This window comes from Python bivittatus, unplaced genomic scaffold (assembly GCF_059951505.1).
Source record: "Python bivittatus isolate LINGU-HERP-01145 unplaced genomic scaffold, Pbiv_v1 ctg000190_np1212, whole genome shotgun sequence".
Classification (NCBI taxonomy): domain Eukaryota; kingdom Metazoa; phylum Chordata; class Lepidosauria; order Squamata; family Pythonidae; genus Python; species Python bivittatus.
In genome coordinates this window covers 1,791,092-1,806,690 of record NW_028277042.1, presented here as the reverse complement: position 1 = coordinate 1,806,690, position 15,599 = coordinate 1,791,092, and the positions used below count along the sequence as shown (strand labels likewise).

Sequence of the window (15,599 nt, the reverse complement as noted above, 5' to 3'; positions counted from 1 at the left end):
CTTGAGACGGTTGTTGCTATGAAAGCTTTTCTCCATTGAATAAACTTCGTTGTTTCATCATTTGTATCACCTTCCACTTATGGATTCTGATTTCAGCGTCCTTTATTTTCAGCCCTTCTTGCTTTCCCTGTCCTTTTCTTTGTGTCCCACTTCGCCTAAGTGTTCTGGAAAACTCAAGACTGACCCAATGAAAGCTAGGGTTGAACACTCAGCCCCGGATGTGACCTATTCTCTTGCATGGACCCATAGGGCGGTCTTTGTGTTTTGGTATCTCAGGAGTAGCCTTCTTTCATAAAGGTGAATCAGAAGTGAGCAGTTTGGATTAGCTTTTTCAGAAGTTGAGGAAATCAGTGCAGGTATTTCCCTGTCAGAAACGTGTCAGAAACAACATCTTAATATTGGACCGGTGTCCCTCGATTCCTTGATTGTAGAGTTGCACTCAGCAAAAAAGCCAGTGGAGTCATCTGCTGGGAATGAATGAGAAATGCTGTGGGACAAAGAGCATGATACCAACGGTAGCATGAACACATTTAGTCTTCCAGGTCCACCCACTACCCCGGCATTCCGGATGTGGCCATTCTAGAGTCAGCAATAACATTCAGACAGGCAGCGTTGGTATCCCAGAGCTTAGCAATGCAAAGGAGCCATTATGGGATGTGCTTTCCCCTCCCTTGCACAAGCGCTTCCTTTTGTAACGATTTAGCTGACATCGTGGGTTGGTGTGGCGCTTGGAGGGGGTGCAGACGCAGCAAGGTGGGGACGAGGCTGGTGTGCTTCCTGTCCGGGGACAGCTTGTCGTTTCAGGCTTAGCTGCTGACTCAGCTGTAGCTCAGATGGTGCAAACGTGGAGAGCCGTTCTCTGCCTTCATATAGAACTTCAGCTGGAGTTTATTTTTAGCAGGCAAAAAGGAGATAACAGGGGCTGGGAAATGGTTGTGAATGGAAGGGACAGTCCCAGCTGGAGTTTGGGAAATGGTTGGAAATATAACAGGGTAGGGGTGGGGAGGGGGGACTGAGCATCGCAACCCAGCCCAATCCTACCGCTGCAAATTCAGGGATATGGTGTGGAGGCATTTTGATCAGCGGGAATGACCCACCCACTCCCGACCTTGGCTGGGAAGAGTGGAGATGCCTACAACATTTTTGAGAATGTTCTTAGCCAGGGAGCAAAAATAGGCAGGAGGACCTGGGGGTTATCCACAGCAAACCGTGCTCATTTTACATGCAAATTGTGCATTTTTAATATTTATTTTTAAATGCTGTGGAGGGGCGAGTATGATCATATTCTGCTAGCTAAAACAATGCAGTGCATGGGGAGAGAAAAGCAGCTTGAGCAGCACCAGTTGGTCCCTCTGGACATCGCGGGCGGCATCCAGTGAACCAGCGAGCACTAGATTGGGCGCCCAGATCAGCACCCTGCAACCTTCCACATCAGACAGGCACAATAAAAAGAAGTGTGGTTTAATTTGTTTCACGTATCAATGCCCTGGAAAAAAATATTCCCTCCCTGAGCCTGATACAGCAGTAAAAAATGTGTTTTAACGTTTGATATGTCCGCACAGACTGCATTATCTTTATTTGCACTGGCTGCTATTAATGCTGCCCAAACTGGAGTGGCCAAACCAGGTAATTAGGCAGGGATGTCAACACGAGCAAACTCCTGGTACATTTAGCCACCTGCATATGCATGCCAGCTCTTGGGATTTCATTAACCAGCCAAGTGAAATTAGTAGGGATATGAGCTCTCAGTTCGTTAAGGAGCAGAGACTTGCTGTTCTATTTGAAAGTGCCTCACTTTGATGAGAAACTGTCTACGTTTCCGATTGTCATTTGCAACGTGGCAATTGGAGATCTGGGAACGGGGAAAGCCGAAGAGGAATTAAATAAAGCGTTTTCAAGGCTTGCTCGTTTGAACTGGTCTCTTCAGAGGCTTCCCTTCTGAATTCCTGCTTTGCATTGAAGAAGCCTAGAAAAAAAGGGGAAGGTCGTAAGTTCTCCTGGTCAGATAGAATAAGGAACCCAGAAGGCAACTGGAAAGGCTTGTTCGAACGGTGCGGGTTGAAAGTCTTTTCTTTTTTAAAAAAGGGCATTCTCTTCTCTTCTGTTCTCGGGCCTGGCAGCGGAAGCCTCCCTTCATGAATTTTAGAGCTGAAGCGCCTGCTGAGTTAAAGGCGAGACTGTTCCATTCCCCCACACCCTTCTACTGTACAAGCCACCTTGGATTCTCCTGAATGGTTGAGCCTGGAGAGGGGGAGAGGGAGGGGAGGGGAGAGGAGGGAGGGGAGGAAGAGAGGAAGGGGTGGAAGACGAGAAAGATGTCACAATCTCTAATCTATCTGTCATTTTTATTTTTTAGCGAACAAGAAGAAACAGCCTCCGTGCTCCCAACTAGAACAATGCTGGAGGGGAGGGGAGGTGGCATGCCAGCCGAAGTCTGAGGACAGGTGAACGGCAAAGGAGAGGGCAGGGCGAGATTGGCACTGCCCTAGACGCTGCCCTAGAGGAAGCCAGCTCAGAGAAAGAGGCGTGGAAGAGGCAAAGCTCGGTGGGCCAACGGCTGAGCCATGGCTACAAATTTCAACGACATCGTCAAGCAGGGCTACGTGAAGATGAAGAGCAGGAAACTGGGGGTAAGAGAGGGCCGGTGCCGCTGCGTCTCCGTGTGGCTGGTGGGCAGATTTGATGCCTCTCGGGGTCTCGGTTGAGACGCGGGCAGGTGCGAAGGGCAGGGGGAGGGGGGACGGTGTGTGCCGCTGCTTTTGTGCGGAAGAATTTGCGTGCGCAGGGGAGCAAAGCCTGGTTCTTGGAGCATTCCTCCGAGACAGACCATCGCTCCTGCCGAGTCTTCCGGGGGTGGGGGGGCGGCTGGGATTCTGGGGTCGGGGGCCGGTCCCTTCTGGCATTGCTGCATCAAGCTGAGCATCTCTGGAGTCAAAGCTGCTTCTGTTGGGGAGGGATGCAGAATGCTGATTGGTGCAGCTCGTTTTAAAAGCCCTGCTTTTTTACGGAGGATGCCTGATACCTCAGGGTGTGTGTTTATGCCTGTGTGTTCCTGTGTGTGTGTTGCCTAGCCTGAATGAATCCACTTGGGCTCTGGGGATGATTTTGAATGGCCTGGAGTGGAATGTTACCTGGCGTTTCTCTTCCCCAGGAATCCAAAAAGCTTGAGCCGAACAGCTTATGCAGGTGTAGGAAAATCTTTCTATTGTGTTTCCGATGGCTTGGAGGAAATTGGTAGCGGCCTAATTTTTTTATTTTATTTTATTATTTATGGCATCAGCAGTGGTGGGGGGTTTTGCCCCCCCACCCCCAGGCATTTTGGTAAGAGATGCCTTTTGGCTGCCTGTTCTAAGCAGCTTTCAAAAGCGGTCGCACAGGATTTGGGCAGAAACGCAAAGAGTTGGATACAGGCGGAGAGGTTTGCCTCCTTCTCTGTCGAGTGATGCAGAATCAGGTGGCTGCCTTCTTTCAGAAAGAGTCTGGTAGCACCTTTTTCAACTAACAAACGTTATTAAGAGGGAGAAGCTTTCGTGGGCTACTGCTTAGACCTATTAATTAGTTAATCGGAAAAGGTGCTCCTTCGGATTTGTTGCTGCCGCCGACTAACGCAGCTCTCCTCCTACAGTGGCTGCATCTGGGCAAGATCCTCTTGGGTGCCAGCCCAAAGCCCAGAAAGGTTGTTTCCCCATCCGGGTTCTTGCTAAGCGATTCTAGGACCTGGACTTGTGAACCTCTTAGCCACCCTTGTCATCCAGCGACATCTTTAGTGGAAGCATCCCCCTTTCTCTTTCTTAACCGATTTTTATTTTCTTCATCGTGAAAAAGAGAAGTCCACATTTTTCCTTTGCCATAAATATTTAATACTGCCTTAAATCTGTCCCCAATATTCAATATTGTTAGAGGTTTAAAAAAAAAAAAGAATCAAGAAGCAAACTTTTTAAAGGATGCAGAAAACCTGGGTGTGCAGTCATGTTTGGCAACAATGGTTAGGTCAGGTAGCATCATGCAAACCTCTGTTTCTCTGCCCTTTGGGCGTGTGGTTTTAAAATGGTTCTTGGGCCCCGACTCTACATCCTGCAGGATTCCCATCCGTTACATTAATGATCACCGACAGGGCAGCTTTCCTGCACCCTTACAGTGTTTAGGATCGTAGCTCCCAGAATTCCCAGTTGACATAATCGGGGGATTCTGGGAACTGTAATCCCAAGCATTTGGAGGAGCCCAGTTTGGGTAAAGGTGACTTAGGTTTCTGATTAAGGTGGATGGTTCCAGTTTTCTCCAGACCCTTGAGAAGGAACGGGCCATTCGGAACTGTGCTCATGGTTGCAGTAAATCTCAAAGCAAAAGGAGGCTCATTTGGGTGGCCACAGCAGGCCTGGCTCCTGCATTTCTCTTCCCACCTTACTTCCCTGTGCAACACATACCCTCTCCTGACTGACATAACAAATACAAAATAAATACATGCGGATTTGTACATAGAAGCATTGAAGTATGGGATGGTCTCATGTTATTTTGGCCATTTAAAAAAAAAAAAATCCCTGCTACAGGGAGTACGGAAGTAAGATTGGATGTTATTGGGGAATCATCATCTTGAAGGCCTTGGTAGTGGCCCCAGTTGCTATCCTGCTTGTGCCTGTTTTGTTGGTGCTCGAAAGCTGTTGAGATCTGCTCTTCATGGAGGTATCAAAATGCTGTAGTGCAGCTCAGGGTCTCTTCAACACCAGCACCACTTCCCTGAAAGACAGGAAGAGCTCCATCATCTCAGAGGTAACCAAACCTGCCATCAACGAAGACCAAGCATTTGACAAAATGTTTTCTGCGTAGATGGTACCACATCTTTCAAGACACTGAGCTCTTTGGTGTCTCACTAGAACCGCTAGTGTGGGATGGTTAGGGCAGGAGACCCCAACCCTTTGGGGCCAGTATATACATTAGGAATGTTGAGAGTACGCTATGGGCACTCTCACAAAATGGCTGCTATGCTGGGTGTGGCCAAACCCAAACCACCCATTTCCCAGAAGATGACCAAAGTGCTGGGCTGCAGTCACCTATATTTCTACGAATACCTCCAGGGTTTGCGTGGGGCTTAGAGACACGATGGATATTCATGATGCTTTGCTTAGGAGTATGATTGCTTCCTGTTCATTATTTTAATTAAAACAATTGAAACAATAAAATGACATAGGTCAGGGAGGTGTCAAGGAACCTGCCAGTAACCCCCAGGCACCATGCTGGGGCTTGGGGACCAGACAGTTGTACCCTTGTTACCTGTAATAGCAACCGGGAGCTGCTTCTCTGCAACACCCCTCAGGGTGTGTATTTGGCTTGTCTCCCATTGTGGAAAGATGGACAGATCCATCTCTTTCCCCTTCTGCAAAGTTTCTGCACAAGATCGCAGATTTCTCTACAGGGGGTTGGCCAAATATTTAAAAGTCTGCACAAAAATTTGGGTGGATGTTGTAGATTCAGAGGTTCCCTTGCCTGTTGGTCCACTGTTCCAAGTGTGTGAACAATTTTTTTCTTTGCTAAATGCCTTTTTGTACACAATGGCCTCAAATCTATGCATTGTGGGGATCACTTTCATCTGAAGCATAGTTTTTGATGTGTGTGTTTTGGCACTGGAAAATGCAGATAAGTGCCATAAGTGAAGGATACTTTTATTCTAGTCTCTGATTAGTTCTGGTGCAAATTTACTTACTTGCTTAGTTACCTAGGCTCCTAGGCCATTTCCATCATGGGTGATTCTAAGCAGCAGTCAGTAAACCAGAGAAATTACACAATAAATGATAACAAGCCATCTCAGGGAGGAATATCAGTTAAAAAAATCACAGACAGGATCCCACCATCCTCTCAGCCCCTGAAGGCTTTCTCGCAGAGTCAAGTCTTAGCAGCTTTTCTGATGGGTGCTGATCTGAAAGAGAGCAACGTCAGAAACAGCCCACGCTTGTGTCGCGTGAAGTTGGGATTCAAAGGGTGCCCTCCATGCTAGACCTTACCAAGCTGGTCCTGAAGATACCCAGGTCCTGAGCCATGTCGGGTTTTAAAGGGGACAACCAGCACCTTGGATTGTACTTGGAAGCCAACTGGGAACAGCACAGCCCTTCTGGAGTGGTATTATTTGGGCAAACTAAGAGGCACCCTTAACTACTCAGACCAATACAATAAAAGCTGCTTTTGAATATAAGGAGGAGTCTGGTAGCACCTTTTCTGACCCATCAACTTTATTAGAAGCCACCAGACTCCTCCTTATATTTTTGCTATGATAGACTAACATGGCTCTCCCCCTCCAACGTCTTCTATTGAAGACATTGAAGAGATATTCATTGAAGAGATATTCAAGAGATATTCATGCAATAATTCCAAGAGAATTTAGTTGCAAAGACAGGAAGGGCAGAGGAAAATCCTCTGCTTTCTCACTCTGATAGGTTACAGATACTTTGCACCATACCTTTTTTTCCTGTACAACTTTAGGTGGTGGTATCATCATCAAGGGGCAAGGAATGGCAAAGCCAGACCTGGGAACAAAGCAATATGGAGAAGGGAGCAGGAATGGAGTCTCCTTTACTACTCAAGCCAGAGCAAATCTTTTCCGGAAGCCATTGTCAAAGCAAAGGAATACCACTTAATCTGTGGCATTCTTGCTGGGGCTCGTCTGTTTATATTCTGCCGGCGACCAGTTGATCGGACTGCAGTCTTGTTGGAAGCAGTGGGTCGCACATGAAGTCAGCAACAATTTCTGCTATTGTGAGAGTGTGTTGCTGTGATTGCAAAAATTGCCACCAGCTGCATTCACAATCTGCTAGTTCCTGCATTAATGTTTCTGTTTGTGTCCATGGACTGGAAGACAATTGATATAGAAGAGATTGTCTTACATCCGTGTATATATGGGGGAGGATGAAATACTATGTGAACTGGCCTTGAACCAGTTTAAAGATGCCCGGCTCCCCCCTATTCAGAAATGTGTACATTCTGTTGCATGCATGACTCCCCTAAACCTCTCCCCCACCCCACCCTTATCAAATTCAGGATATTGCCTTCCTCATCATGGTTTGATCAGTAATTTAGGAACTTTGAGCAGCTGAAGGAGATTTTCAGGACCAAACTCCAAACAGACAAAGGCCTCCCTATGTAATACCTAATTTTCTTCTTAATGAAACTGACTAGTGGGGAAAATCCAGTGAAACTGACCAGTAGGAGAAATTGAGGGCAAAGGAGAGAAAGAACATCTTCAGACAGCACACTGGGAATTCACCGCCACAAGATACTGGCTAAGATGGCTTTCCAAGGGGATCAGACACAATTATGGGGCAGAAAGCTTGATCGTGTTCCCTAATCATAAAAGTGATGTGCTGCCCATGGTGTAAGAGACAAACACAGTTCTGGGGAGCAAGAGCAGGCCAGGGCTTTAGTGTCTTGCGTGTGTGTCCTTGTCCACACAGTCGTTTGGTGTGGGAAGTAGGAAGTTAGACAGTGGTTGTGGAGGTTAGCTTAGATCCCTGTGTTTTCTTGTGGTGGAAGAGCTAATTGTGCAGCTCCAGGGAGAATGTGCTTCGGAAGGATGTCCCCTGTGCACACCCGAGTTAAACTGATTGGCCCAAGGCAGTCGGTCCACCAGCTGTCACATCTGCACTCAGAGCACAGTTTTCCATTGCAGCCTCGCTCTTCTTCTCTCTCTAGCAGACCTGCTGAGGCACAGCCTAGGCCAGGGTTCCTCAGCCTTGGCGACTTGAAGTCCACAGGTCTTCAAGTTGCCACGGTTGAGGAACCCGGCCTAGGTCACCGTTGTCAAAGCACACTGGTCCTCTGTGACTCTGGCTGGATCCTCTCTGCTCCAGTAGCCTTTGTATCCCCAGGGCTCCTGCCCCAGATCCAGGGCAGCCCTCCAGCTTCAGGACGCTTGGCGTTCGGCGGGGTGGTCAGGAAGGGAGACCCATCTGTCTTCGATGCAGTGCTTCCTCTGACGTGCATTTTTTTGCTTTCAAGCATGGAAAAGGAAGGTGTGCACGTAGCTTTGAATGTATGGTTGTTTTCCAAATGGATGGTATGGTTTTCATCACAGTTACGTATTGGGGAATTGTACGCCCCTCGGTCAGTGGATTACCGAGTGGATTTCCCCAGACGAGCGTACGACTCTGGTATTCCCAGCCAGCTACGTTGGGGGTGACATTGAATGATGCTGCTGTAGGAAATGACTTGCTGAAGCTTTTTAAACAGGGACGCAAAATTTATGGGAGGCCACACTTGGCTAAGTTCCTAAAACTCTTTACCTGTGATGTTACCAATATTAAGGAGGAGAATGTTTCAGACCAAGGGGGGAATGCCAGTAAGGTTGGAAACCTTGTCCTTTCGGAGAGATTTTCTAAGAAAGCATGATTCCCAGTGCCAGCAAACACATTTAGGTTCTCTGAAGCCTGTCAGCAAAAACTGTGAGATGAAAATGTTGTCAGAAAATTTGCTACTGTTTACCTTGTACGGGAGTTGTGAGGATAAATGTGAAGTGTTTGGCGTTTTGCTATTTTTTTGAAAATGACAATTTTAGAGCATCTCAAGGCCTAAATGAATTACGGCAGGGTGGGTACATCTCCTCTTACTTGAAGACTTTTCCCCATGGCGCTCAGATATGTAAATTCATGAGCTTCATTTCAGCATAACCCAGGGAAGCTGATTTAGACTGAATATTGTGATTTCCTTAAATCTGATTTCATGGGGGGGTTGAATTTGGGGATTCCGTGGTTGTATTTGTGGTTCGTTGGGGGGAAAAAATGACAGGGACTGAATTCACACATCATGTGAACCAGGAGTGGGAAACCCACAGGCTCCATGGGGCCTCCAGAGCCTAATCTGGGGCCATCCCACCACCCTTGAGAGGTTGGCAATGCAGTTTTGTCTGGTTTTCTGTGGTTTTAAAGGGTGGAAAAGGGAGAAGTTAGGTCAGATGTAACATCTGAAGCTAAAACCAAAGAAAGCCCATTACGGTTTAGCCCAAAGTGTGAGCCAAGTTGCCATAATGTCATTGTCCACAGCAACTGTCTGCATTTTGTACAGCAGGCGGTGATGCAGAAATACCAAATATGAGGATGGCAGATATTTACCAGGGTGAGATGGGGAACTGCCACATGTCCCATATAGTGTTTAGCAGACCCAAGGGTTGAAATTTAGGGCTCCCAATTTGCAATACATACATATTTGCATGGTGTGTTAGGAGGTCAGCTTCTGCCATTGCCAGAAATAAATATTGTCAGTGACTGGGGTAAGGAATGCTGCTTCACTGAAAAACGAAGGCTGGGTTTGCACAGGGCCCTAGATTAAATTAAAATGAGGTGGCATTGGTGGTTTGGCGTGTGTGGGGATCCAGCCTTTGTCTTGGTGTGGTGTCTGGACAAGCCATCCCATTACGCCATCACAGGGCTATTGGTTTGGACAGAGCATACCGCAGCTGTGTGAACAGGGTTAGGATCTAAAATTGAAAGTTGGGGAATACCGAGCCACTGCCCGCTTTCTCTAGAAGTGTTTCTCAACCTCAGCAGCTTAATCACAAGATGCTTTAGAATTCCTTTCACATTTCTCTTGCTGGTACGTTTAAGATGACTTTTTTGCTGGCGGTGGCAGAGGACACTAACGGAGTGTGCATTGCAGTTCCAATAAATAGGAATGGATGGTTTTTATCCAAGCTCTGGAATGTCCCTGCATGGAGGGGGAGGAGGAAAGAGATGGTTTCAGATGGGTTGGGTGGCTAGTTCTGCACGGCATTTGGCTTTGCAAATCGGGGCAATTTTATCATAATCTACGTTTGATTTGATCATCAGTGCTGGTCACCTTTCCTCATCCCATAGCGTAGGGACAAACGCTTCTTAAGCATCTATGCCAGTGTTGCTCAATCTTGGCAACTTTAAGACGTATGGACTTCAACTCCCAGAATTCCCCACCCACCAAGTCAGATGTCAGGACATTATAAGCCCCATTGCCTTGGCAAGCTGCAGTAATTCAAACCGGGATACCGGCAGCCAATCAGCATTTGCGATGAGCTGCCAGCCTTGTCAGTGAGGTCTATGATAGAGAGGCTAGCTTTGGCAGCCCTTCTTTCCTTCCAGCTCTATATCTTGGAGGCCTCAGCGGGCAAAATGGGTCAGCTGAGTGGGTTTCGATGTTCCTATTAGTGGGTGGAGCTGGTTTCACCCTGTGCGTGATGGGGTCTGTTTAGGATGGAATTTAACCACTGTGATTGGTTGATTTTGTTAACTGACCCCTTTTTGGAGTTCCCATAACACATTAACCTTCCCACTAACCCAGTTAAGTGTGCTGGGGGAACAAGCACATTTTTTAATTGTATTGATTTTTAACAGGGGAGCGCAAAGCATAGGATTAACCTTGAAATTATTACCTTGCCCATGTTTGTGCCCTTAGATTTTTATCTGTTTTCCAGCCAACACAGCAGGTTCAGCATTTACCTCTTTTACAGTCTTGCATAAAACACAGTTTAAAGCTGACATATAGAAATTAACAAGATGTGCCGGTGGTACAGGGTGAGTCATGCAATTGATGGTGTTTTATTCATCTTCATATCTTTATAGAGTGAATTCTGCTTATATTAGGGTGTTGAGGGGAATGTGGCAATTAACATTTCACCTCCGCTATGCTTAATACAATTCTTATGTTATTGAAAAGATTCTGAGATGCACCTGGGCCTGTTGAAAGGTATGTCCAATATTGCAGCAAGGAGTGGGATTGCAAACCAAATTAAAATGAAAAATCAGCGACCCTTTCCCCCCTGGTATTGCAGAACGGCTGAGGAAAATATTGGTGGCACCTGAGATGGAAAAAAAATGATCAGGGAAGATCCATTTGTGCTACAGAATTGGTAATGGGAAAGCTTGGTTATTCATTTTTAATTCACATAATGTTTCACTTTCTCAAAGTACTCTGCAATTATCCTGTGTGGGGGGCGGGGGATAGTTCTGAAACAGTTCTGAAAAGTAGTTCACTTTTCTTCAAATTGCAGGTTGGGAGACCTGGTGGGGGGGACGGCATAGTTGTCAAAAGTCATGAGTAAATTCATGAGAGGCGGGATTTGGGGCAAACCGAGCTCCTGTTTTTATTTTTGTATCCCACAGTCCTACATTGGGCTAAGGCAGGGCTGTCCACAAAGGGGGTCAAAAAATTCAAGAGGGTGGCCGTGATGGTGGGTGGGATCAAAGCTCCCACCTGGCTTTTATGTGCATTGACTTTTTTGACCACCCTCTATGAACACCCCTGCATTGTAGGCAATGCCATTGGGAAATCACCACCAGCTCCAGCCTCCAAAATCCAACCTATGACTAGATGACAACAAAGAGAAGCAGAAGGTATTTCCTTTTTTTAAAAAAAGTATTGCTTTAGTATACAAAAAGCAGGGGCAAAGAAACCCAAAAGGGAAATCAGAGCAAAAATAAAACACTTCATATGAATATGTATGTATATACATGTGTGTGTATGTGTGTGTGTGTACACACATCTATAGTGTTCTTGTTTGGTTTTTGCTTTGATGTCCCTTTTGGAAATGTATATGGCAGCTCCATTTTTAAAGACAGCTTTAGAATTTGACCACACAGAATAATATTGATCAGTCTTCCCATTATGGTGATAGACAGTTCATGAGCAAAGATGGGACGCAGATCACCCATGCAAGATTGCACATCCAGGGTGGCCCTGTCTTTCTCTTATAAAATGAGATTTTTTCGCTATGGCCCCTGCTCAATAAATCTATAGTTTCTCATATAAAGCAAGGCTCCACATTGTTGGCATATAATTCAGAATCACATCTTGAAATCATTTTACTCTTCCCAAACCCATATATTAACAAACTTACAGATATTAAACCCAAATGGGACATAGAGGGACAATCTCCATAGGGGTCTGTTGTAAAACACAATGACAAAATAGGCATCGCAACACCTTGATGCAAACCTGGGCCCATCGTACTTGCGTCCCAACATCAGACCCAAGCAAGGGATTACGTCACGATGCCAGGATGAGGCACGTTTTGTCATTCACAGACCTCTATGGCAATTGCCGTACCGTACATCTAAATGTCCCTTTTGTCATTTCACAGTTCCAGTAAAAGGTGATAGCTTCTTAGAGCTATCTTCTTAAACGTTCTCTGAGAGGACCAATAAACATGTGAAGAAAAGCTTTTGTGGAATTGGAAGCATGAGAAACATCTGGGCTGCAAAAACCCAGGCAATCCCAGGAAAATCCTTGCAAGGTTTTTGCAGCCCAGATCTAGCACCTCTGCCAAAGATCAGATATGGTGTGTGGGGATTATGCTCCTGGTAGATGGAGGGGGTGCCTCTGAGTGGTTGGGTGCACACGCTGAAAGAAGAACCAGACCCACAGGTGTCCCTGTGGTATCCCCCACTGGTATCCTCCCAGAGATTGATACGCATCCCATAATGTTCTGGAAGGCACTGAAAACCTGGTTATTCTTCCAGGCCTTGGGGTAGGATGGTGATACGCTCTGTAAGATACGCTTTTCTCTTTCTCTCTCTTTTTTTTCCTGGACACAAAACTCTTTCGTTTTATTATTCTAGCTCCTTAGGTAAAGCTCCCAGAGTTGCTAGGAGTTGAGTGTTTTTTAAATGTCCGTAAACAAGGCATGATGATGGCAGGGCATCATGACAATGGGCACATGACACAAAGTATGATCCCATCATGATACAGGTGACATAATTTGCCTGCCTTGTGCATGCCAGTGGCCAGAACAATGAACCTCTGAAACCTGGAGAGATTCTGCTAAGTGGCTTAGCATTGATCTAGATCAGTGTTTCTGAACCTTGGCAACTTTAAGATGGGTGGACTTCAACCAGAATTCCCCAGCCAGCCAGTTGAAGTCCACCCGTCTTAAAGTTGCCAAGGTTCAGAAACACTGATCTAGATAGACTTATGAACTAACTTGATAATGCAGCTCCTTGGCTGCATTCACACAACGTGCTAAACCCGGATTAAAAAACTCCAGTTGCTGTGTTCACACAGCACACAGTGGCCAAAGATATCAAGGTGTAGCTCATCAGAATGGTCTTGTTGATTCAACATGTTGAAACAGTGATTTAGAACTACAAACGCACTTTTGGCCTAATCTAGCATGAACTGTTGTGTCCTCATGGAGGTGAGGGAGCCAAGCATGATGTCTCAGAGGCTTACAAAGAGGCCATGCAGATAGCAGAGACCTCCAGAAGATGATATGACAAAGCCACATGTCAGCAACACAACATCAGCCTGCTCTGTGGTAGACCTCCAATTCTTATTTTTATTTTTTAATGGCCCCAATCTCACAGAGGTGGCCAAACCTCTCTGCATTTTCACACGCGACCTTGCAGTCGTTTGTGAAATCAAGATAAGTGAGCGCCTGCTTTTGGGTACTTGCAGATCAGGGGATGGTACCCCTGCCCAAACATGTTGCTGGGCCTTTCATTAAGCAAAGGAAATTCCTGTGTGACAAGGGAAAAGAGGCACCCAAGGGAGCTGAGCGGGAGAGTGGAGACAAGGAGGACCGCTTACCTAAGGCAAAATCCAACTTGGGTCCTCCCAGTCACTCTTTATTCACCCAGGCATGCAATATCCGAGCTGGGAACGCTGTTTCCCAGACTCTGTTTGCTGAACCAGCACTTTCCGAAAGCTGAACCAGCCCCATGGCTAGCTCCTAACCAGGGAGAGAAGAAAACCTCCCCCGTGGGGGCCATGCTGCTGCTGGATCCCACGGGGAAGGATCTTCTGGGAAGCCCTTCTGGGAAGAAGGTGGCAGCTGGCCTGGCCTTTGAAGCCCCCGATTCAGGCTTGCTTTGCTGACGGCCAGTGGAGGTGTTTCCTTTTAAGACTGGGTCCTCTGAAAGGACCGGAGATGGCCGGCTGTGGGGCGTGCGCTTGCCGGAAGCCCTGCCACACACAAACAGACGTTGCTCTCTCGAGGGACTTGTTAAATGTCTGGCACAGCTGCAGAAGAGGATTGGTTTCCTATTCTGGGGCGACCAACTCTAGTGTTTTACGCAAGCCGTCCTTTTGCAGATGTCCGCAGCAATAGCCCCCACCCCAACTGTATTCCCTTGAAGGTTTGGGAGTGGTGGGATAAACATATTTCTGTATTTTTTTTTTCATACTAATTTCCCAAGTTTCACTTCTCAAATGTCTATGCCTGTGTTTCTCAACTTTGGCAACTTTAAGATGGGTGGACTTCAACTTTTAGAATTCCCCAGCCAGCCCTTGCTGGCTGGGGAATTCTGGAAGTTGAAGTCCACCCATATTAAAGTTGTCAAGGTTGAGAAACATTGATCTATGCAAATGGAAACACAGCTCATGCCCTCAATATTATCCCAAAGTGTCGATGATCTGCACAACGGACATATATTAGAAGGGTGCCCAAAAACGTAAGTGAATCCTGTGCAATTTTTTCTGTACAAAATCACAGACTGATGCGGAAACGGGATAGTATGAAGATAGGTTGGGGAACAAACTGAGAAACTGAGTGCCATTGAATTGGTCAGCTTCAACCCTCCCCAGTTGTGATAAGATTCAAATGAGAGAGCATCTTGGAAACAGCCTTGTTCAACTGGAGCACAGATGTGCATCTGTCAACTTTCAGAATTGAGTTGAAGGGTTGATTGAGAATTCTGGAAGTCAAAGTCCACCATGTTGGGGTCTGGAGCCTCCTCAGTCACCCACAGTGATGCCAAAATAATAGCATGCCTGCAATGACACAAGTGTGCAAATGGCCCCTTAATGTCCCAAGATCTAACATTAGGATGTAAATTCCTGAGGTTTGCATAATAATGTCAGGCATGCCCCTCCCCACCAACCATTGCAGATGTTTTGTGGGTCACCATCCATGAAATACATCTCATGGACAGAGCCGTGATCCACAAGCTAATGAATGTTGGTCTCTAAGGTGCCATGAAACTATCTGGCATTTTTGCTGCAAAAGAGTAACCCAGGTGTCCCACTAGAGCAGGGGCGGTCAAAAAAAGAGGTGGAGCTTCAGTCACAGTTTGTGGCTGCCATCTTGACTTTTTTGACCACACCCTGTAGACACTCCTGCTGTGAAGTCTGGAGTCTTGTTCCCTTAGAAGGAGGCAGTTCCTGCTGAGAGATCCGAGCAATTAATGTAGGACTGTGAAGAATGCAAGCATTTAGTTGAAGGCAGTGTATAATTCATGTATGGAATTAATTGGCTGCATATGTGGCTCAAGTCTCTGACTCAGGGTGGGGTCAGAGATTAAAATTCTCAGGTCAGCATTGCTGGAGAATCCCATGACTGAAGGAGATGTATCCCTGTGGGCGATGATATGTCCTTGTAGTAATGCTGACATGGACCAAGAAATGTTCTCAAGCTGGATCTTCCCACGACTTTAGATGGAACACCTTTGGTTAGCAACCATAGATGGAGGACTCAGTAGGCTTCCATACTGGCTAGAATTTAGAAGCACACAAATATGCAGTCTTGGGGTAGGGCATGAAGTTCACCATCATTCCTGGTATTTTGGTGGAAGGTTCTGGCCATAGCAAGGTGGCACAGTGCAGGATTGGGATGCTACACGCAAACCCAGGAGAAGCAGCTGCCAGGAATTCTGCAA

The 15,599-nt window shown here is 46.5% G+C and overlaps 1 protein-coding gene across 6 annotated transcripts in view; it reads left to right on the top strand.

Moving 5' to 3' along the window:
* DOK4 (docking protein 4) overlaps positions 1 to 15,599 on the top strand; it is a 59,414-nt gene that overhangs the window by 20,281 nt on the left and 23,534 nt on the right. For 5 of the 6 annotated variants that reach the window (XM_088135878.1, XM_088135876.1, XM_088135877.1 and 2 more), the window contains one exon: positions 2,357 to 2,630. In XM_088135878.1, the coding sequence (XP_087992004.1) occupies positions 2,565 to 2,630 (66 nt within the window). In that variant the 5' untranslated portion in view covers positions 2,357 to 2,564. Of the gene's footprint in view, positions 1 to 1,097; positions 2,052 to 2,356; positions 2,631 to 15,599 lie in introns of those variants that run through there. The other variant, XM_088135879.1, reaches the window with a different exon arrangement.